General features: G+C 34.0%; 1 protein-coding gene across 6 annotated transcripts in view; it reads left to right on the top strand.

The window, feature by feature from the left end:
* Positions 1-23697, top strand: part of swi2 (Protein singed wings 2) — a 34162-nt gene extending 10465 nt beyond the window's left edge. For all 6 annotated transcript variants that reach the window (XM_076121928.1, XM_076121930.1, XM_076121932.1 and 3 more), the window contains exons 4-10: positions 1924-2083; positions 4208-4370; positions 7251-7408; positions 9273-9446; positions 16710-16868; positions 21757-21957; positions 23479-23697. In XM_076121928.1, coding sequence (XP_075978043.1) covers positions 1924-2083; positions 4208-4370; positions 7251-7408; positions 9273-9446; positions 16710-16868; positions 21757-21957; positions 23479-23661 — 1198 coding nt within the window. In that variant the 3' untranslated portion in view covers positions 23662-23697. The remainder of the gene's footprint in view (positions 1-1923; positions 2084-4207; positions 4371-7250; positions 7409-9272; positions 9447-16709; positions 16869-21756; positions 21958-23478) is intronic.
* The last annotated feature ends 621 nt before the right edge of the window (positions 23698-24318 follow it).

The following is a 24318-nucleotide window of genomic DNA, read 5'->3' as shown; positions in this document are numbered from 1 at the left end:
AAGTCTAATTTTCAGAACGAAAAGGTTCACCATTGAAAATTTGGGATGACCACAAATATGTGTTACATCCTTACATACGTACCCTTGAACTTCATTAGGTATTTCGCTCCTCGAATATCTTACCAAACTCTATTTATACGCAAATATATTCACGAACTACAATACTTTGCGGTACGGAAGTAAATATATAACTAAATATATGTATAAAAGTTTTTAATAAATGACTTTTAGCGACTATCGATATACTTAAAGCAGAAACATGACATATAAATTATTTATTACCTTGTTTTTTGTAGCTACATATTTCGAAAAAATATCGAAAAATATGTTATACGTCGATTAAAATAGATTTATACAAGACTTAGTAAATTCTATTGATCTTCACTGAAAGTTGCAGTAAAGTGCTCTCGCGTTCATCACTTTGTGGTGTAAAGGTCTGTTGCTACGAACTATCGGTACAATGGACTAACAGTAGGAAAGGTCAAGGCTTCATTCAATTCCTTCTCAATGTTTGTACAGGAGAGTGCTCTAGTCACTTCAATAATTTAATTACGGAGTACAATCACCGACTTGTAAACCGTAAATCAAATACTTACAAGTTTTTGCTGTTTGTTACGGAGCCGACTGAAAGAGAAACTGTTGTTGAATCTAATTGGACTTAAAACCTGATGTGTTTATTTATTCAATGGCTATTGTTATTATTTCAAAATGTCTGTCTTGGTGAAAGAAATATATTAAATAAAAGAAAAAGAAAAGTTAAATATAACTTTAATACATGTTATATCTATTATTTAATATTAATGTCACTTATAGATAACATTTCCAAGAATATTTACAAAATCAGAAAAAATACCCGATATTTATGATTTGAAACTACGTAAAAATTTATATCTTGGAGAAGGATATAGGCTATAAGTATTAATTGATAAAATCCTTGCCATCGGAGGCGAAAAGCTAGTTTTTTATAAATTTTTGTTACAAAAATATCTGAAATATGAACCACAGGCTTTCGTTTAGTTTGCCGACAAACTTTAGATGCAAAAAACTTATAACAATCTCTGAACGTTGCCACGTAGTTTGTTTAATAAAGAGTTTAGTTCGATTTTTTTGTAGAACAAGTTTGTTTCGAAGCGCAAACGAGTTTGTAAACAGATGAGAGTCAGAAATTAAAGTTACAGATTACGCCTCTTATTCATAAAAATATATGAAGTTATGAAAGGCTTATAAAGAGTTTTGTTTCTTTAACTCCTTATCACTCCTTAGCGAAGTGAAAAAGAGAAAACATATTTTAGTAGTGTTTTAGTTAAATAGTTTTTTATTGTGTTTATGAATCAGAGGGTTAGTCTATAAGGTATCCTTGAAGGTAACAAAAATAACAGAATTGTTAGTAATTTCACTTATACGTCTGTCATAGGGTCGTGAATTTGCAACGTATGCATATATGTAGTAAACTAGCGGTCGTTCGCGACTTCGTCCGCGTGGGCTTTCATTTTCAGCACCGTGCACCGCTTGTATTGGTCATAGCGCGTTGTTATATGCTCCATAGCCTTCCTCAATAAATGGACTATTCAATACAAATTCTTCAGCGTTAGATTTTTAGAATACATTTTTAGAATTTCTTCAATATGTAGTGAAGCCGCATTTTGATTTCGTGATTGTATGTACCTGTTGGTGATCTTTTTTCATCGTCATTTATTATATTTCGCGTCTGATTAATAACTGCATCTAAATGCGGTGATTCGTTTGATATCGATACGGAGAAAATATCTATCGGAATCGAATGGGAAATAATTATTTATTGATGATAAATAATTGCTTCCGGAACGAATCCGATTGTACTTTTTATTCCATTAGCGTCTGTATAAGTACAGCATTTATTCTTATTTTTCGTATTTTTTATTAATGCATTTTTTTCTATTTTAGACGGGAGATAACTCACTTGAGGTTGGTGGATTGGCCGAGAGAGTGCCTGGATGTAGGACGTCTGCAGCATCACTACCCCGAGCTCATGTTCCTCGAACTTATTAACTCTACAAGTCTCAAGCATTTTAAGGGTCGGTTCGGTGGTGCAAGTAAAATACAGGTATGTGGAACTTAAAGCTTAGGTCTACACATCGACTTAGTGTCTAAGCAGAAAACTTAGTTATTTGTGACATTTTTTCTCACGGAAACCCCTGTACTATTTTGTTGAAGTTACCTGATGGCTGGCAGATGAGGATGTTGATTACAATAAAAAAAAAAACAAATATTCTTCCTATTATTCGATAAACGAGAAATTGTTTGTATTTCGTTGAAATTTAACACAATTTAATTTTTATATGAACGATTAATACGACGAGCAGCCTTTAGCGGTCTCTGTCCAGAAATGGTGCTCAGAATAGTATGAGTATGAGTAGGTACGTACTGACGACCTGGAAGAATAAAGTGTTATTAAAAAGGAAATAAAATATATAGGTAGGTTTTTATTTATCAATTTGAAACACAATTGACAGTACAGATAAGCTACCGAATTAGAAATTCCGCGATCACTATCATTGACAAGCCCATTACAATAGTAATATAAAAAATGCTAATCTTATCGTAATATCGAATTTGCCGATAATGTTATGTTAAAGCTGCCAAAACGCTACCGAGGTCGATGAAAATATGATGGACGGGTATCCGGCACTATCCGCAGACGTATGCAAACATTTTAGGAACAGATACTGTTATCTGCATGGAAAATATTAGGTCGGGGAAAAAGTCTTTTCACATTATAGAATGTATGAACTTGTAATAAAAAAAATTCTCTACACAAAAAAACTCGATATTTGGGTACCTCACGAGGTCACTGAAAGAAACCTAATGAACCGTGTACTCATTTGTGATTCTTGAAGCCAAAGAGATTTAATTACAAGTTCATACATACTATAATGTGAAAAAACTTTTTCCCCGACCTAATTTACAATGTTGTTAGGGATGGAACGTTAAAATTGTTCGTGAATCATGATGCACTGCTACTAAACGAAAAAAAAATTAATTTTACTTTTTATTTATGTAAAATACTACAAGATATTTACGATTAAACATTCGTGATGTATTAAACCTACGTTTGAATTGGCAAAATGGTTTATTTGGTAAAATATAGCTCAACTGTGAATCAGTCTCCGTATTCATGTAATAATTGGTTTCCCTCATTATAGCACCTGGAAGAAAATTAAAGAGATACAAAATGATTGTTGCCTTAAAATTATTTAGTAGGTCATGAGGTCAGAACGTTTACAATCTTCGTCTCGGACCTTTTGTGGTGATTTACAATGGGCTTTTAGCAAATTATTATAATCCAATTGGGCTATTAAAAATATCAGATAATGAAACAATTGTCATCCAATCTCTTTAATGGAAAAAGTTAACAGATCTTGTAAAGGGCATACAAACTAAGATTCGATCTAAAAAATAATGCTGATGCTGGTCAAATAAGTATTTGTTTGCAGTCGGTGTGACTGTTTGTATTATACCTATAGGTTTTGTAAATTACTAATATGTCTACGATTTCTACGAAACGTGTGAAGTGTACCGTAGTTCTAATAAAATCTGCCAATTCAAATATTCTACGAGTGACTACTTTTTCATCTAAAGAAATATAAAAGTATGAAAATAAGTTTTGACTATGATTGAGTGGATCCCTTTAACACAAAAAATTACCTTTGAAAAAAAGGGTACAACTACTATTTTTGTAAAAATTCTTCATTAAATTCCAAGTGAGTTGGATTACGTTTCGAAAATTGTCATAGATTTGTTAACTACTAAGAGGAGAAAGATCAAATGTCGATAAAAGTTCTTACTTCATAAAAAAAAAAAAAAATGGTGGACGAGTTTTCATAAATCGATAGATTGTTACACAGTCCAACGACTTAGCATGAAGCTTTGTATGCTAGTTTACCGGCTAACAAAGCTTATATAGCAGACGGTGGCCGGTTGGATTAAGCTGCTTTATATTGAATGAATTACATACTATTAGGTCGGGGAATAAGTCTTTTCGCATTATAGTATGTATGAACTTAGTAGACGGTTCATTAGTTTTTTCAGTGAGCACGTGAGGTACCCAAATAGCGAGCTTTGTGTAGAGAAAAGATTTTATTACAAGTTCATACAAACTATAATGCAACTCCAACTCTCTCTACAAGTTATCGGACCATAGAAATTAAGTTTTTGTTTTTTCCAACAGAAAATCACAATACACGGGACTTCAGTTTTGTGGGAAATTCCACCGGAGATGGTGATGCAAATGGGAGAGCTGCGAGAGATTGACTTGCGTGACAACATGCTGAGGCATATCAAATCAGAGTTGTTGACAGGACCGAAACGACTGGAGAAAGCCTTTTTAGGAGGTAAGCATTATGTACTTAGGTTTCGAGTTAGGTAGTTGACTGTTTGTTTGTTTGTCGTATGGTTAGTGGCCAACCTGGTGTGAAAGTGGTTCAAGCCGCCCGAGAGGCCTTTGACATGGCTTAACGACTATTATCTTAGTAGACAACAGCCGGGACCGACTTTTTACGTGCCCTCCAAAACACGGAGACGCCCAGCTCAAATACCACTATGCCATAATACCACCAAGGGTTGCTTAACCCACAGATCGTTTACCGACCGATGAGCGAAACTGGCTTTGATGTCTTTAGTAGATAATGAAAAAATATGAAACTTTTACTCGTACAACGTGTATCCACAATGTTCATGCTATAATTTTTTTTTTCCTAAATAATGTGATAATTAAAATGATTAAAGACTCTAACATAATATATACCACACATTTGATCTGAACCGCGCAACTTCGCTTGCGTCACATAAGAGAGAATGGGTCATAATTTTCCCCGTTTTTGTATAATTTTTTTACTGGTAGTCAGCTCCTATTGGTCGTAGCGTGATGATATATAGCCTATAGCCTTCCTCGATAAATGGGCTATCTAACACAGATTTTTTTTTAAATCGGATCAGTAGTTCCTGAGATTAGCGCGTTCAAACAAACAAACAAACTCTTCAGCTTTATAATATAAGTATAGATTATTATTTACGTTTCTTACCGTCGGATCATTAACAGGTGCTATTTCCCAAAGGAATGTGTCATATACTAGTAATATTCACGCTTGAATAAATACGTCTTATAAATTATCACGTTCGTACAACATAATATTATTATATCGGGATATAGGATCATCGATTCGGAAAAATACTCCGTCTTTATTTTAGCCCGTGGTGATAGAGTTTTAGTGGGTAAATAATATACTTTGTGAGTTTCGAAATTACTTTTATCCAACTATAATGTCTCACTACATATTTACAGCGTATTATTATTTTAAAATATGTAAATTAATAAGCTAACTATAATTAATACATAAGAAATATACTAATAAATAGACTTGAATTAATAATATATAATACATCTTTTTCGTTGGTTTTCGCTTTTCGATTTCGCTCAACAATTCTGCCAACATCGCGGGACTTATATAATAATAAATGTTATTATAATAGGTACGTAGCGCGAACGAAGACCGCTAACGTCGAGCTATTTCACCCGTTACTGCGAAATCCGTGGTTTAAAACATTCGTATGAATCAAACGTTGTTACACTGAATCCGACTAATAAACTAACATTACTTTGAAGCTTCTAATTAAATTTTAACTATCGAGAAAGGGTAAATTCCACCATTTCACCCCCTTTGAATTTTAACTAAATTGCTGTTACGGTGCACGGAATGATAAAACGTTTCCCGCTAATTTATATAACCTGGGTTAATTAATTTGGTTGTACATTTTATAGAGCAAATACACTTTAGGTCTTCCTTTATACACTTTGAGTCGTTTGAGTAAGAGGAAAACTACGGTCACGGGTTACGGCAAATATTGTGTGAAACCTTTACTGAAAAATATTTGAGAGAGAAGTAAATGTACTCTTATTCGTTTTCTACATTAAATAGAAAAATAAAAATGTTGAATGCTGTTTATTAAAATGTTTGTCGAAAGATAAAGTAACTTTTAATATTTTCGTGTGATTTGCTATGATATCATAAGATAAGTTTTTATCTCGAATATTTTTGAATTGAGGTTCGTTCAATGTTAATAAATTGAATTGTTAAATGGTTACGGTTCTGAATTATTACTTATATCTTCCTTAACTGCAAAAAATGATATAAAACATAACCTAAAAAAGTTTTCTAGTAGAAAAAATATAAATCACAGAAATAATCCTATCCACTTTAGGAAAAAATAAATGGAAACCGCATTGAAGGAATGCCATACCGAGTGCTTAAGTCACTTGATTGATTAGACCTGCCTGCTGATACAAACTCAACCCAATGACTATTACTATAAAGTCTTAATTTAAAAGCACAAGCATTGGCATTGGGATGAACGCAATGCTTATTCTCTGTTTGGGTTCACTCTGAACAATAAGTCCCTTTGTATGAAAGCATGGCGTAATTCTTAAGCAATATTTAGTATGTTCATTGAAACTTGTCAAATAATTCATTATATTTTACTGTTTTCGGTCTCCATAAAAACAGACTGGCTTTTTGTTGGGCTACAAACTTAACGATTATACTTACATATATATAGCTTCAAAGTGCTATGATCTATATCGATACTAATATTATAAAGCTGAATAATTTGTTTGACTGTTTGTTTGAACGCGCTTATCTCAGGAACTACTGGAGCGAATAGAATAATTATTTTACTGTTGGATAGCCCATTTATTGAGGAAGGCTGTAGGCTATATACCATCGCGCTACGACCAAAAGAAACAGAGTACTAGTGAAAAATGTTACAAAAACGGAAAATATTATGACCTATTCTATCTTTTGTGACGCAAGCGAAGCAGCGCGAGTCAGCTAGTGTTATAATATTGCAATGTTCTTATTACGGGGAATATTAACATAACTGTGTGTCAACATGGACTTTATACACTTCAATTCTTTAGAGTTTAAGTTTATTATCAGTTAATTTATTGAATAACTAACGGCTCATCTCAAGATGGAATTAAATTCTGATTTAGATTTTTGGAACTTACGTTTTATATAAAAGCTTACGGATTAAGCAGACCTGTGTTTGCAAGGATTTCGATTAATGGATGAAAAAAATTTACTAACTAAAAGTCTCACTGCTGGGCAAGGGTCTCATCTCGTAGTAAGGTTCCCTCTCATCAGGGCTTGAAGATTGACAAAATAAAAACTATTGTTGCTTATATTGTTCTACTAAAAAGGCTATCTTTTTTTAAGATAATAGCTGGGACTGCAGCGATGGTGGTCTAGACTGGTTGGCAATGGAGCCAGATAACGGCACGGTCCGAGGGAAAATAGCCGACTACTACGAACTTGTATGTCATCATCAACTGTACAGAGGAAAGCCTTTACACAAAGTCATGGACATCATTCGGGTGAGTTTAGTTTTTTATCTTAATGGCGTCTCGTAAAATATTATCTAAGAAGAAAAATATTTCTTACAAGAAATAGCAATAAATAACACTTCACAGTTTGAAGCGCACACTTTTGGACTTAAGTTAACATAAAATTGATATTTGAGGACTTCTTCGTGTGTTCAATTGGTTACATAAATATTTAAGTGGTGTTAGCAGGTACCAAAAAAAAAACAGTTTTAGGATGCAACAACTTTTGTCAGACGATAAAACAAATGAAGTGTGTTCTACTTTAAGTAAAAGTTAATAGTGTGTCAAAATGTAAATTATTTTTTTTGCCTATTATTCTAAATGCTTGTACTTAAAGGTTATTTTTTGTCCTTGTTTTCTAAAAAATCTTAGCTATCTTCAAGTATTGGGGTTAGTAAGAGTTTAACATGTGCATTGTTTTGAGATCATCGGCTACAATCGTGCAAATAACTTGATCAAGCCGTATATTTTTAATCCATATGTTTCGATAAAGCGGTATTAGTCAATCTGCTGTGATTAGATTAAATTTTCAAGTGAACATTCTTGGGTTTCTGCCTACCCCTATGCGAAAATGGTGAATTATTTTTGTCAGATTACGAAACAGACTGGACGAATGTAGGTATAAAAGTTTTCTTGTTGAACTACTCTGTGCTCTAAAAATACACGTTTCATTATGGCTATATTGATGTAAACAGTCGAATCCTTTGTTCTTTTGACTATATAATCCATTTATCTCGTAATCTGTTTGCTTGGCCAACGTCAACGTTTGTCAACAGTTTTCGGTTTACAGCATCTATTACCTTCTATTATTTATTTGTTTGGAAACAATTCTGAAAGGAGATAACGTGTGCATTCCTTGCGGATATCATTGTTTACTAATGTATTTGCCTTCTTTGTTGCCATGTAAGCATGTAAGAGCATAATATGAACATCTAGAAAGGCATTTCTGTAGCACAAATTTTAAACAATTTGCAAAAGTCAATGGATGTAACATTTTGTCAGCCACAGCCACAGTAAATGTAACTAAAGATGTCGGTGAACCTCGGTCGGATAAATCCAATAATTCCAGTATTCTGATGCTCTCTTCCATGTTTGACTGTCGGAACGGAACTAACACTCCGCTGAATTTCACCATAGGTTAAAAATGAGGTATCTTAGACAATTGAATATTTGCTGTTCTAGAATAATTTAAGCTTTTACGAGTTTGTAAGTAAACTACACCAAACAACTTTCCAACGCCTTGGTCAGTGGTTCAGAACGATTGTATATTCGCTTAAAAAAGTTACTCTGCTTTTTTTTACTTAGCTCGAAGTTTCCAAATTCAGAACATAAAACTTGGGATCGCACTCGGTGAACTAAATGACAATGACTAGACCCTCCTACTGAAAAAAAGGAAAGACTGGATAAAATTCTATCGATCGATATTCTAACGATGTTCTCGTTAACTGCCTGAATAGATTGGCAGAAATGGCAATCCTTAGTTAGTAAATCCCGTTGTCGTGAATTCGTCTTTACGGATTACCGCCTTTGTAGCAAATTCGTGCATCTGTATTGGTTATACATACATTCAGTACGTTTACAGATTAATTTGAATAAAAACCAAAGTATGCTAAAAGTTGCTTCAGGTCTAGTTGTATTGAATTTGTTGCGAAAGTCTGTGAAGTTAGAAGACGTAATAATTGTCACTATGGATACCGAGGTACCAGGATAACATGATAAAAAAAGAATTATATATAGACGATCCTTTGGATGTGTCTCAAGCATAGAGAGTGCACGACGTTAGGACATGTACCAATTGTCGCTATGTATAGCGAGGTACCAGGATAACATGATGAAAAAAGGGTTTTTTTTGTAGACGATGCTGGAGACGTGTCCAGATCCTTGCGTGTGCACGATGACCCACGTGGTTGCTGACGTTGCGGGCGCGGTGATCCCCATCATCACAGTAGACTGCGCCCACAGGCAACTGGACTCACCCCCCGCCACACTCCCCCCCGGCACCACCACGCTTCGACTGGAGGGCAACAAGGTAAAATGGTACGAACATTTTTGATGTTTCATGTAAGATTGTAGGCAAAGCATGCGGCGGCGAAAATATTTCTGTTGATTTTGTTACTCCCACTCATTACGGAAAACTAAACGATTAAATACTACGTAACTAAATATTTGCGTAGGTTCTATTTTAGTTTGTACATAATATAAGCTATAATTTTATTGTTAGTAATAATTAGATAACGTTCATATAATTATATTGTACTATCTGCTTTTGCACTTTTTTCTGATGTCTATTCAAAATTACTACATATTTATAATTTTTGTTTAGCATGTCACAGATTTACAAAAAATGTTATTAATTTTATTTTAATACAAAAAGACTTGGTACAGCAATTTAATGAACTCAATCGAAGTTTGGAATCAATACAGAAATAAGACTTGTCAACTAAGTAATTGAAAATTTAAGTAAGGTTTGCAAAGTTCAGTAATACTTGTAAATATTTATTCAAACTCACAAGTAAAATAAAGGATTTAAATAACGAAATAAATACATCAAAATCACGCCTCTTTACCATAGGGGTAAGTAGAGACCAGAGAATGCCACTTTGTACGATCCTAACAAACTTCCTTTGCTTTCACGTTGCGTTCACATCCATACATATTGTCATACAGGACTGCTACAAGTACTACGCAACTGATCTTTTTGCAAAACACTACCGATATCTAGCGCTATTTTCTGTACAGTCGGTACTGACGAGTATCGAAATTTTGACACTTAGAATGTACTGCCAAAATATTTCCTACGACGCCCATCAGAGGCGATGATCAGATTTTCATACAAACTCGATGACAGCTCGGTTGTTGGTAGTCGTTAGTAATAGAGAATCGAACTCAGACCTAACTATTTAACTATTTTTAATAATAAAATATTTTATTAAAAATGAAAGTAAGTAACATTAAAAATAAAGATCTTACGTCTATGACTGCGTGATCAATGGGATAAGAGTCTTCAGAATAGCTCAGGGATTATTTCTAATCCCATCTTGCCTTTTGTGTACACTTATTCAAAGAAGTTTCACGTTGGAGACTCACGATAAACAGTTTAAAATCATTTTTAGCAAAGACTTATTTTAGTTTTTAAATGAAGTTAAAATTGAAGGTGTTCTTAACGTTGAATAAAATTATCTCGGATACTGTTTTTAAGGTATATTAAAACTACTGACAGGAGTGGGTCTAAATATGGCAGTAGCTACAGTAGTGGCATTGATTTAAAAGATTTTACAAAACTATTACTAACTTATAATAAATAATAATATAAAAGTTTAATAAAAATTTATTTAAGTATACTTTATTATAATTGTTCCTAATATTAATATTGGTATGTATATACATATGTAGCTACGTATACCGATAAAGCTACGGCGAATTCCCTTTAGATATGTTTCTTCTAAACGTAGAATTGTAAGCGAAGTATTGGGTAGCAATTATTATCAGATTTCACAATCGTTTGTCTCATGAGAATTTACCAAAGTCACTTTGAGATATCGTAGAAATTTCGACTGTAGAACTTGTGAAAGGAAACCACCGAAAGTGTTTGTTTTCCACGAAAACCTTATAACTGTTGATTAACATTTTAAGCGTAGGGTTGAGTAAATATTGGATTAGAATTCGCAATTATTCAAATAAATTTCCTTTCGTTTAATTCAATATTGAAGCCGATTGATTTGTTACTTATTTATTAAAATCAATTATCTTCACTACATTTTTGAAAATAGGTTCAATTTTATTTAGTTTGGGTAGGTTTTGATAACATCATAATATTATAATCTGTATTAAGCGTGTATTTCTCTCTGTGTTAAACAGTTTTGCGTATTTAATGTTTAATAGAATACGAATGTAGAATGAATAGTTTTGCGTAGTTAAGCTGTTGGACTCATAGAGATGTATTTGTAAAAAGATAAATAATATTTTTAAAGTTTTAAATTATATACTACAAATATTTGTGCATCAAACATCATAAGTTCAATTAGAAGCTTAGTTTGCCATTTGCAAACTAACAGGTAACTGGGGAGTTACACGAACTGACAACAGTTTAGGAATTTCGTAGTTTGTGCACTTAATACTTGGTAAACTGTAATTACATTACACCTCTGAGATGTATCGGTTTGTATGCGAAGATAATCATTTTAAATAAATAAATAAATAAATGATGGCTCTTTGAAATTATTTTATTGTTTTTGAGAATTACGGGTTACGAAGTGGGACTCACAATCAAAAATATATGAATAAAATAATATTACTATAATCCCACTCAATCGGGGCTCCTATAGAAAATATTCCAGTATTTTTTTTTAAAGCGTAATATAGCTTAGCCTGATCCGAAAATCGAATCCCAGACCTCTTATTAATAGCCACTGCTGATATACACTACCGCCCAAACCATAGAGAATGATTTCTACTTATTATTAATAGAAGAATAAACTACTTCTTTATTAATTAAACAAAGTGTATTGTTCATTTAATATTAGTTTTACAAAGTAAATTATACTACTGAAGCTCGCTTCAGACGCAGTAGAACCTCTCTGATTCTTTTGTAATAATGATTCCTCCCGAGGCGTACTAACACAAGGATTTTAAAAAAGATTTTTTCTAGAAAATAAATGTGAGCACACAATAATTTATACACTTTAACTACGCAATGTCAGGTAATGTTTTTAATGGGTGTCTACTTAAGTTTAAAGTCCTGCACTGATAGCCAGTTTCAATGAGACTGACCGCCGTAGCCGGATAACGGCTAGGACAATATTATTATTTAAGTTTGTGCATCTGCTATTTTTAATCTTGCTTTACACATATACGTTTTGGCATGTTCTTTAGTATTTATCGAACAACAAAACCGACTCGAAGAAATTACTGCACTTGTTCGGCTTGCTTCAATCTCGTCGACTTGAGACGATAAGAAGGATCTTCTCTTTCGAGTCTAACCGCCATAGTTTGGTTTAAACATTCAGGCGCGGTGATGTCGAGCGGCATTTTTCCCGAACGTTCATATTCGTTATATTAATATGTCGATACATATTATTACGTGTAGCAAGCCTTCCTTTTTATTAGATCACACTTTGTTCTCGTGTAGACAGAGATGAGAAAACGTTTCTTACTGTAAACTGCGAAATTTCTTATCATTCTTCAAGTTCTTCCACATTTATTTACTTCTTTGTACAAACGTCCTTCCAGTCCTATTGTATTTAACATAAAAATGGAGCTAAGGCGAACAATACATAATTGAATGGTATAATATGCTCATCTATTTTTTTCTCTAACTATTACTGGCCAGTATGTTATGTTAAACATATTAATAAGATCAAATTACAGCGTTCAGCAGTTACATGAGACGTCTGGCTAATATTTAGCTTATCGTCATGAATTATGACACGTGATCCGTGATTATACCATTCGTTCTCCCTTTCTTATACATGGTGAGAGAAAGGGACAAAGTATAGTAGGTATGTTATGTTATACGCGTGTATTTGAGTCGCAATTCTTTCTAAGAAGTCTTTGAAGTGTAAATAGAGTTGTTATTGACTTATGTTATGGTGACGATGAAATAAAATACAGTGCAAGTTGAGACGCTTAGTGGCGATGGTTTCTATAGCGTTACACTCGAAGGACATTTACATTACCATTTACACAAAAGAAGATTATACCTTTGGAAGCAAAACGACGTACAAGGGACTTCCCAGTTCAAGAAAATAATTAATTAAGTTTTCTGTTTTTTTTAGAGAGTTAAACAGCGTTCTAAGAATTGTCAGAACGCCAAATTGACCTTTTCTGCTACTAATAAGTACCGCGCCTATTGCGTGTTCCCATGGAACATTTTTTAAATAGATTTAAAGCATCAAACTCTCAATGCATAGCCCCGCTACGGATTGAAAAACCGTATTTTGCTTGCAAGGCGAAATTAGAAACCACAATTTCGATTTTCGGCTTGGGTTCGATTCCCTCAACGAACAAATATTTGTGCGATTCACAAATATTTTTTTGGGTCTGGTTGTACTTTGTGTCCGTTGTACGTATGTTTGTAAAAAAGTTCCTGCGACTTAAGAGCAATTGTTAGTGTGGTGTTGGCTTTTTTAAAGAAATAAAAAATATTCAATGAAAACCGTCAAGGATTTCTCTCCAGTCTTGTGTATTTTACAAGCTTTACCCACTGCACATTTAACGTTGTTAAAAGCTCACAGTTTCACCATGAAAAACGATTTACTTCTAAACAAATTGTTACGTTATTCGTAGAATCGTCTTAACCAAAAGTAGTTATATGTTGAAATAGATTTGGACATTAAAGTGAAATCGTGTGCGAAAATATACGAACAAATTTAATTAAATAGTGGAACGTTAAACATCTGATTTTAAATAGAACTAAAGATGTGCGTCGACTGCGGATCTTATTATTACTACGGACCTTAAGGTTTTGTTGCTTTTTATTGGTTTCTATGGTATTGCGTCCACTGGTTCGATATTCCGGTGCCACATAAATTATCGGTATTGTTTGTTGGTAGGAGCTCCTTACATCATCAATGATTTATACCAAACACTAATATTGTCCAGGAGTTCTTCTCATTGGCCCGACCTTTCAAACTGGCGATAAATTTACTCTCTGTATTATGTTCCATCATATTATTATGTATCAGTGTTTGACATAAATGAATAAATGATTTGATTTTGATTAATACAAGGCCCTAACGGTCCGTACGGTACGTACGCTAGCTTCAAACTATGTTATGTTTCTGACGTTTTGTATTTAACCATTGAAGTGAGCAAATATTTTTGATCCTCACTCTAACTGGAGTATTGATATGCTGTTTGAGACATCTTTCAACAAAGCTCGCGGCGAAGACTTTCAACATTGCATCAAGTTTTTACACAGTCCCGATGAAGAATTATGGAAGCTTGGTTATCTAAAACTTTGCCAGACATGATAATTTTGTAGTTGGTATATTAGGTCGGGGAAAAATTCTTTTCGCATCAAAATACGTACGTATCAAAATCAAAGCTAGTAATACTAAGTTGACAATATTAATAGGGCTGATAGGTACATAGTTCCACGTCATCTGAACAAATGTGACCGAGCGGTATTGTACTGATCTGTAACAAACGAATAATATGATAACATACAAACCTCTTTTTAGTATTATTAGGTCGGGGAAAAAGTCTTTTCGCATTATAGTATGTATGAACTTGTAATAAAATCTTTTCTCTACACAAAAAAGCTCGATATTTGGGTACCTCACGAGCTCACTGACAGAAACCTAATGAACTGTGTACTTATTTGTGATTCTTGAAGCATAATTTATTACAAGATTTTATTACAAGTTCATACATAGTATAATGCAAAAAGACTTTTTCCCCGATCTAATATTATACTGTGCGTGTGTAGTTTTGTGAGGTGTTGAAAACAACTTCATGTCGTATGAGATACGTAAAAAAGTATTGACAGAAGCCCGTCCTTGCCTGCTCCATTAAACGTCAATGTTTTCATTCAATTATTTTAAGTGGTGTTAAGCGTCTTCTTAGTTTTTCTATATTAATAAAATTAATTGCTTTTTATTTTAACAAAGAAAAATTTGGTTCGTATTTTTCTTGTTGCCATATTTTTTCGTTTAGAAAACCAATCGTCGATGTGAAAAGTAATATTTTCGGTAACTTTGCTACGATTTCCTTTCTGATTGAAGTTATACGAAAATATAGTTTGGAAAATACTGAGTTTTCGTTTAACAAAGGGGTTATTCTTATTTGCTATTTCTTACGTTGGAAGTACCTATGGTTTATTTCGTAGTATCGAACAATAAATCAAGAGGGGTTCCATTCCCTAAGCGAAACATACCTTAATATCTACTGTCGTTTTTGGTTGTGACTTGTGTTAACGATTCAAGTTCAAATACAATTTTCTTTTTCTTCTTCTTATCAAAGGTTGGTCGTCAACCTAGTGTCAAAATTGTTCAAGCCGCTCGAAAGGCTTTTGATGAAGCTTAACGAATGTTATCTTAATTGACCACAACGGGTACTGACTTTTTACGTGCCCTCCGAAGCACGGAGACGCCGAGTTCAAATACCACTATGCGGTCACCCATCTATGGAATGACCGTGACAAGGTTTGCTTAACCCACAGGTCGTTTAACGACCGGTGCACGCTACTAGCGCCTCATATATACAAATACAAATTGTCAAGTTGAATATAACATTGATTATTTGATAATAATACTAAAGTAGATACTTAGTTACACCGCACATTTAATTTTCTTTATTGTACTATTGCCTCGCGTTTATGTTGGTTTAATATTGGGAATACGTGCGATCATGCATTATAACTTACTTATTTGCTTGGTGTTTCCACGAGCGAACATAGGTAAATAATTAGCGTGCTATTTCTATGTAGTGTAATTATGCAATGAAATAGTCTACTTCTTGTTTGAGCTTTTTGATTCAATTTTATTCATGTGATGTTATAAATAATGAAACATTTTTACGATTTACAAAAAGTGGAGAACGAAAAGTTTGGAATACTTGTACTAAATAAAAGTTGTCGATGTTAAGTTATGATTGTAGAGCGATGATGAAAGCTGTGCAGTGAGTGTATATATTTTTATTTTAGAAAAGACCACTCCCGTGTTAAGAATTGCTCTCGTATCGCGGGAACAAACATGCATATAACGGGCACAACGTACAACTAGACCTAAAACAATTATTTGTGGATCGCACAAATAATTGTTCCGTGTGGGAATCGAACCCACGACCACCCGACGCATTGGTAGCAGCGTGGGGATCTAAAGCACTAAGCCACGGAGGCAGTCATCATAAATCATAATGATAATTATAATAAGATCAAGAGTTTGACGCAGGAGACAGTTTTTCTCGGCTCGGTGTGTAAAGTCAGGAGATTCCTCGCTGATCATCTGTCATTTTTTTAAATAATATAATTGAAAATGTAAAAGTTAAGGTATACTAACGTACCTGGGTCAAATATGGCCAGCCGAAAAATATGGCCACATACCGTCATTCCAAACACGAAATATTGTAACGCGACAATAAATTGTCTTTAGTGTCGCATGTATCCAAACGGCGTACCTGTCAAGCCTTCCAGAACCCGGCTAGTCGCCTAGTGCCGGTAAAAGTGAAACATGTATAAGGCTTGGAGTAATGTTATGTGGCCATATTTTTCGTTTGGCCATATTTGACCCAGGTATCTGAATTGGAATAAAGAGTATTAAATAATAGAAGTAAATGTATGTAATTGTTGCAGTTGAACACTATTAAGGCGATAGTGGATAATCCGCACTATAGAAAGCTAGCAGACTTGTACTTGGACAATAACAGTATATCGGCTGTTAAGGAGCTGGAGGGCACCGAGTGGTTCTCCACGTTCCGAGTGCTGAGCCTGCGAGGGAACATGCTTAAACAGGTACCACTTAGTGTAACAACTACAAATTAAAAAATCCCCGATTTTATTTATATTTCATACTTTTTATAGGATTTAGGCTTTTATAGGCTTAACCTGACCTAGCCAGTCAGGCTAAGCCATTCTAATTTTCCAACCACCAACTTTCTCATCATACGAAACTATTTCAGACCCCATCCGAGTAAATTTGCAGACATTCGGTTAACCTCCCCACTTTTACCCCTACAACTTTTAAACGGCTCAATCGAATTTTATCAAACATGCCTAAACACACTCGCACATAAGTCACCTTTAATGCAAAAAAAAAACAAAATGAAATCACTGCATCCGTTCGGGAGTTATGGTGCCACAGACAGACACACAGACAGATAGACACGTCAAACTTATAACACCTCTCTTAAAAAATTAACAGTTGACGATGAAGAAAATAAGGCTAGACTGGCTCTATGTGAACTGTAATTGGGTTAAACTTGACTTTAGTCAAATCAGCTACTCTTTATGAAGTGTCAAAAAAACATTTTAGTCTAGAAATACAGTGAAGTGACGTCACAGATTTGTATTTTTGTAGGTGAATGAATTTGAATGAGTGTCTAATAACATGTTTCAGTCTGTAATCATTACAATTTCAACATTATTTACGAAAAAATCATTCTTCATTCATCATTTTCATCTGGTTAGCCATAAGACGTCCCATGATTAGCATACGCTTAACATAACACATTTATTTAGTATCGTTACAAACATTTCTAACAGTATATATAAAATCACAGCCGTAACTCTAATAGAAGCGGACTAAAAAATCATAACCTTTTGAAGTTTACAGAACCGTTTTTAATCTCGCAAAGTGCCATCAGGTTTACCTTTGTCAATTAATCAAGTGGAAAGCTTTGCCTTTGAGTTCATACATACAATGATGCCTGAAGCATTCCAAGCAGTATGTGACATTTTTTGTTTGAGGTTAATAGCCCTCTTTACATACACACTCTATCGCGCATGAAACAACAATCGCGCGTGAAAGAGCGCGCGTGTAAGGGAAAGGAAAGATCACGCGCCGTGTTCATCTGTCAAGCTTGCGAAATAAATCGCGAGCGAAGACCGCGCTGCTTTCCCGCGCCTAATCCTGTACGCTCCTAAGAACGTGCGATAGATTGTGTGCGTAAAAGCGGCTATTGAGATAGCAAAGCCTATTTGTAAAATAAATGTTTCATACATCTACCATCTAATTTTTCTTATAATCTTCATAGCTCTCTAAGTAGACTGTCACAGATACAGCACTATTAGCTAACTACAACATGCTTAGAATAGTCAGTTCCCTAATTCTTCTGCAGACTAGACAACCTGTAATGTAAGTCATGTCACAATAAGAAACTAGTCATTGCCTCACTAGGCAACACACGATGTAAATATGTACCTGTCTAAATAATGGTATATTTAGTCTATGATGATAAAAGGATACTTCATGTTTCTGAAGTTTTAAACCCGTGCCTCGTGCGATGCCCGTGGTCGGTCCGTTGTTACAACTTATATTAAACATTTGAATTGTTTCATATTATTTCTAAACAATTTTACGCATCGTGGCTTTCACTTTATTGTATGAATATACATTATACATACGTTTATGAATGTTCTCTAATGCTGCGTTCACACGGAGTCGCGTCTTACTCTGTCGGATCTCAAAACATATTTACAAATCTTAAAACCGAATGTTCGTGAAACTCTTCCATAGAAATACAGTTGCCACTGATCCAGATCCTGCAAAAGGTCTGATCAGACAGAGTAAGACACAATTCCGTGTGAACGCAGTCTAAAATTAGCCAGTATTGTGGGTTTGCTAAAGTCAAGTTTGTGCGGTAACTGTCCCCGTATATAGCTACGGGCTTGTTTAATTGTTTATACCGCAGTGTTGTTAGTTTGGCTATTACCTAAATGTTCGGGACCCGACCTGTCCTGAGAAACGTACATATTCTTTGATCTTTGGACCAGTTGTCTTCGCTTGAAGTATTTTAGCAATACGTATTAACTTGCCAGTTACTTCCGAATTGTTCTTGATTAGGTACAGTCAGCTTCTTATATAAAGTGACAGATAACATATCCAGTTATAAAGGGACTCCTAAAGTGATCAATAATAATAATACAACCAAAGTCATCTAATTATGTAAGTCATTCATCTTGCACAATGATATCGGAACATGGACATCGTCAAATATATGAGTTCGTTCAAAGTGCCATAATCATAGTAACAAACACGGCGCCAATGGTTTCTAAGCATCCAAAGTATTCAAAAATATGGAACAAACATTAGGTACATGAAAATGAACTATGTCACTATGCATGTCTGATTGGTGTCTGGGCATTAGAGTGTCCGCCGTACGTAAGGTCACCGGGTCGTATCCCGGGAATCTTACTTGTTTAATAAGTATTTTTTTTAATGTCTATTTGACTTAAAAGCTAAATTATGCTCGCCAATTACCCACGATCCTAAAATAAGAGATGAGACCTAAACAACCTTCTTCTAAATGTATGTGATTTAAACTCTTCCTGCATTCTACGTATCATCACATAATTCCAGGTCAAAATAATAACTCGTAAAATAACAAGGTTTTACTTCAATTGAAATGGTTGTTTATTATCTTAAAATATATAACAAAAAAATATCAAAAACGTGTATATCCACCTTCAGCAATAATAACATCGCTAAGTCGCTGACGCATGGATTGCACTGCGTTAAAACAAAATCTGTCTCCCCTTAACGACTCCCATACATTTTCAACGTGTCTCCTCAAGTTTTCCGTACTTCTTATCGTAGTATTATCCCATAGTTGAATCATTTTACCCCACAAGTTTTCTATTGGGTTTAAGTCAGGACTACGTGCAGGAAAAATTATTCGTTCCAAATCTCTTGTTTCATTTAAATAATTTGATACTACCCTAGAATTATGAACAGAGCTGTTGTCCTGTATGAAACGGATTCTTTCGTTTGGATAAAATACTCGGGCCGTGGGCAACAAAACATCATTAAGGATATCTTTATATCTTTGGCCATTAAGTCTGCCGCCAACCTCGACTAATTCTCCCGGACCGCTTTGGGACATCCAACCCCAGAATCCGAGTGTGATACGTCCACTCCTGTTACCAGGTAACACATTTCTTTCTTCGTATCTGGTGTTGTTTAACCTCCATAAAGATAGACGACCACGAGCAGTAGAACAAAATACTTTTTCGTCTACAAAAACGACATTTTCAAAATTAAAATCTAAATAACGTCGTGCGAACTCTAATCTTTGTGCTTTGTGCCTCGGCGTAAGTGCAGGTTTCTTGGCGGGTATTCTATTATGTAAACCTTTCTCGTGTAATCGTCTCCTTATTGTGGTCTGTGATACTTGAAACTCAAATGCCAAATTACGCGTGTTTAAAAAACGATCGCTTCGAGCTTTCTGCACTATTCGCGTATCTTGATCAGTGTTTGTCCGGCGTGGACGACCAGTTGTTACATGGTAACGGAGAATACCCTCTGTATTCCATCTATCCGTCCATCGATAAACTGTGTTCCTCTGTAAGAAAGAAACTGAATTATTATAACATGAAAGAATTTATGCAGTACAAAATACAAAAAAATAAAATAACATACAACATAAAGAGAAGTCAACTTACGGATATTCCAAGTTCGTTCGCAATGTCTGTTACAGAAACACCTTCTTGTTGCAAGTGAATGATTTTGTGTTTCATTCCATCATTAATTCGAAATGAGGCCATGTTTTTCCAATTAAATTGTAATAATTACTTTATTATATTAATTTATTTGCATTTATATGAATGACACATGACATTGATATGTAAACAATGATGTACATTATCTATGAAATCTTTCGAGTATTTATGCAAATTAGTATTAATTACTCTTTGATATCTAACGCGAATTATAAATCATGAAAATATGATAAAATTGAGGATAGAATAAACAAAACACATGCCAATGACGTCACGTTCATAATGAAAGGAACAACCAATGCTTTATCTCATTCATTTTGTTTTTAAATTTCAAAAGGTACCTTAAATATTCAGCGATAGAGTTCATTTTCATCTAGTGTTCCATATTTTTGAATACTTTGGATGCTTAGAAACCATTGGCGCCGTGTTTGTTACTATGATTATGGCACTTTGAACGAACTCATATATTTGACGATGTCCATGTTCCGATATCATTGTGCAAGATGAATGACTTACATAATTAGATGACTTTGGTTGTATTATTATTATTGATCACTTTAGGAGTCCCTTTATAACTGGATATGTTATCTGTCACTTTATATAAGAAGCTGACTGTACACGTGGTCATATGGTAATTAAACTAAGCGTTTTCCGGAATCATAGGGCACGTGTAGGTTGTAGCTAAGAAAGGGAAAATTGACTGAAATAATTATTATTCTTATAGCAATGCCTTGTAAATATATTCAGAAATAAGTTGTGATAATAAGAGTAAGTATTACTTTCACATCGAGCAGGAACACTATTCTTCTTCGCAGTAGAACTTAGTAACTCTATCAAATAAATTTATTTTTTAAGGCACTTGTGGCCTTGAGTTTCTTTAACAGCGAGTTTCTTTATCAAAAGTAACAGCCAAAGTATAGGAATAGAGTAAAAATGGCATTGAAAGTTTCTTCACGCTTTTACTGATAGTTTAAGAAACAAATGTGAAGTATAATTCAGTGGCTTTAGCAGTTACTTTAGATTTATACGAGGTAACTGGCCTTTATTACGTTGTCACGTCTCTTGTATTTTTTTTAATATTTTTTTGTAAATAAACATCACAATAGTGTTCATTGCAAGTATCTTACTCAACATTACAATTAGCGTTTGATATCTCATTCTCATTTCGTATTTTCTTCCATAGATCCCAATGTACGTGTTCGACAAAGCGTTTCAAGCCAACAACAATATAATGAACGTGTACCTGGGGAACAATCCTTGGCGATGTGACTGTCACTACATCCCACGCTTCCAGAGCTTGTTGCTCAAGTATCACCGCGTCATTCGAGACATTGCTGACATACGGTGCTCCAAATCGAATGATAAAAAGACTTCGCTTGCGCAGGTCAGTATGAATCACGAATGAAAACAGATTTTCGGGTTCTAAACTTAAGGCATTCAGGAAAATTTGAAATATCACGGACGAGAAATAAGTTACGATATTATTGACTGTTTTTACGTTAAAAGGTTCAGGGGTTTTTATAATGTTTATATTCAAGCCGTTACTAATATTTTATCCTTGGACACAAGTTCTAACCCCTCCACCATTCCCAGACCCACTACTAAGTAAGGACTTAGTAGTGGAAAAGTTATAAATTTAATTAATAGATAATTCATAATCAAATATTTAAAAATGTCTAATTACAATTAATACTTTTCAATCGTAGTTATAATCTTCTTATTCGTAAAATGATAAAACATTCCGTAACATTTGATGTAATTTAATTTGTAAACGTAATTTGAACGAAACCCTATTGAAACTCTTTAGGGGTCGTCATTTGTGTTCCCGGCTTTGATGTTAAACTGAAAGTGTTTTTTGCACATAATAATATTCTTTTTAGAATTAATTCTCGGAATACTCAAGAGAACATTGATATTTTACTTTAGATAAATGTTTTATAAAATTAATTTGGGCAGGAGAATGAAATAATTTTGTCATAGAAGCTAGGGATCATTGCGTGAATAAATATGATTCACGACATATTATAATACATATGAGGAGTAACAGATCAATGTGTATTAACTCCATTAATCTAACTTTTGAGATAAAGGCATAATTCATAATATTTTTATACCTAATATTTTTATGTATAACCTGGATATAATATAGTTTGAAACGATGTATACTTACATTTGATTCTTTTTTTAAATAGAAAGTAATACAGTTTGATGCGTCATAATTTGACATGGGTTACAAGTTTCGGAACAGATAAAAAATACGTTCTGTACAATTTTTTTTGGGGTGACTGGAGTTAATACACTTTGATCTGTTACTCCTCATATGTGTTGTTTAGTAAAGTCCGTCTGCGTCGCGTCGCACCCCTTGACCCGACGTCACCAGTAGCGTGGCGAACGGTGATATAACTTTCAGTCGGTACCTACTTTTGAGTATCGAGAGTTTGACATTAAAAATGTACAGCATTTGTACTATGTTTATAGTTTTTACAGTGCCCGCTAGAGGCGCTGAACTGATTGTCATTCAATGTAATTGTCCCCTAGTGTAAATCGCTTGCGTAAACTGATTATAATTCTTACTCATGTGGTGTGACCGTATGAGGGTTTCGTTCAAAACAGATATTGGATGTAACATTTTATAGTCATATATTAGGTCGAGGAGAAAGTCTTTTCCCATTGTAGTATGTATGGACTTGTAATAAAATCTCTTTGGCTTCAGGAGTCAGAAATGAGTACACGGTTTATTAAGGTTTCTTTCAATGAGCTCGTGAGGTCCCAAATATCGAACTTTTTTTGTAGAGAAAAGATTTTATTACAAGTTCATACATACTATAATGCGAAAAGACTTTTTCCTCGACGTAATAATACTAAAAAGAGGTTTGTATGTTATAATGTTATACGTTTGTTACAGATCAGTACAATACCGCTCGGTCACATTTGTTCAGATGACGTGGAACTACCTATTAGCCCCATTAATATTGTCAACTTAGTATTACTAGCTTTGATTATTATAGTCGTAGGTAGATTTATTTACGACTGGCACAATTTCAAAACGACGGGAAAATTACCGTGGCTGTCTTCAATACTACCTTAAAAATAAAATAGTAGGTCAATTTTATCAAATTCAACGTTATGGAAAATTAATAAAATAAACTTGAAATTGAAATACAAAAGCTTGTTTTATTTAACTATTCGTGTAGTCATAGGTATTTTGTTTCGGTAGAGTTTAGTAACAATTAATTAGTTCGTCTGAACTTTATCTAAATTATAATTTTTGAAATAGTTTTCTGAACTAAAGTTCTAGAACTTTGATTATTGATTTTGTATACGTTATGTTATACAATATTATGTTATACAATATTTAGTTAGGTTCATATGACAACTCAGTTTTTTAAATAAACTTTTAATTAATATTTCAATGACACAGAAAACTCTTTTGGGATATAGAAATTCAATAACTATTTTTGAGAATAATTCTTTCAAAAAGATATTAATATAATATAGTCTGAAGACCGATGCCTTCCAAACAGCTGCGAAAATGGTATATAAAAGTAAGTAAGTATCTATACTAATATTACAAAGCTGAAGAGTTTGTTTGTTTGTTTGAACGCGCTAATCTCAGGGATTACGGGTCCAATTTGAAAAAATATTTCAGTGTTAGATAGTCAATTTATCGAGGAAGGATATAGGCTATATATCATCACGCTACGACCAATACGAGCAGAGTACCAGTGGAAAATGTTACAAAACA

The sequence above is a fragment of the Anticarsia gemmatalis genome, chromosome 13 (assembly GCF_050436995.1).
Source record: "Anticarsia gemmatalis isolate Benzon Research Colony breed Stoneville strain chromosome 13, ilAntGemm2 primary, whole genome shotgun sequence".
In the NCBI taxonomy this organism is placed as follows: domain Eukaryota; kingdom Metazoa; phylum Arthropoda; class Insecta; order Lepidoptera; family Erebidae; genus Anticarsia; species Anticarsia gemmatalis.
Note: the sequence above shows the minus strand (reverse complement) of the source record. Positions and strands in the feature narration are given on the sequence as shown.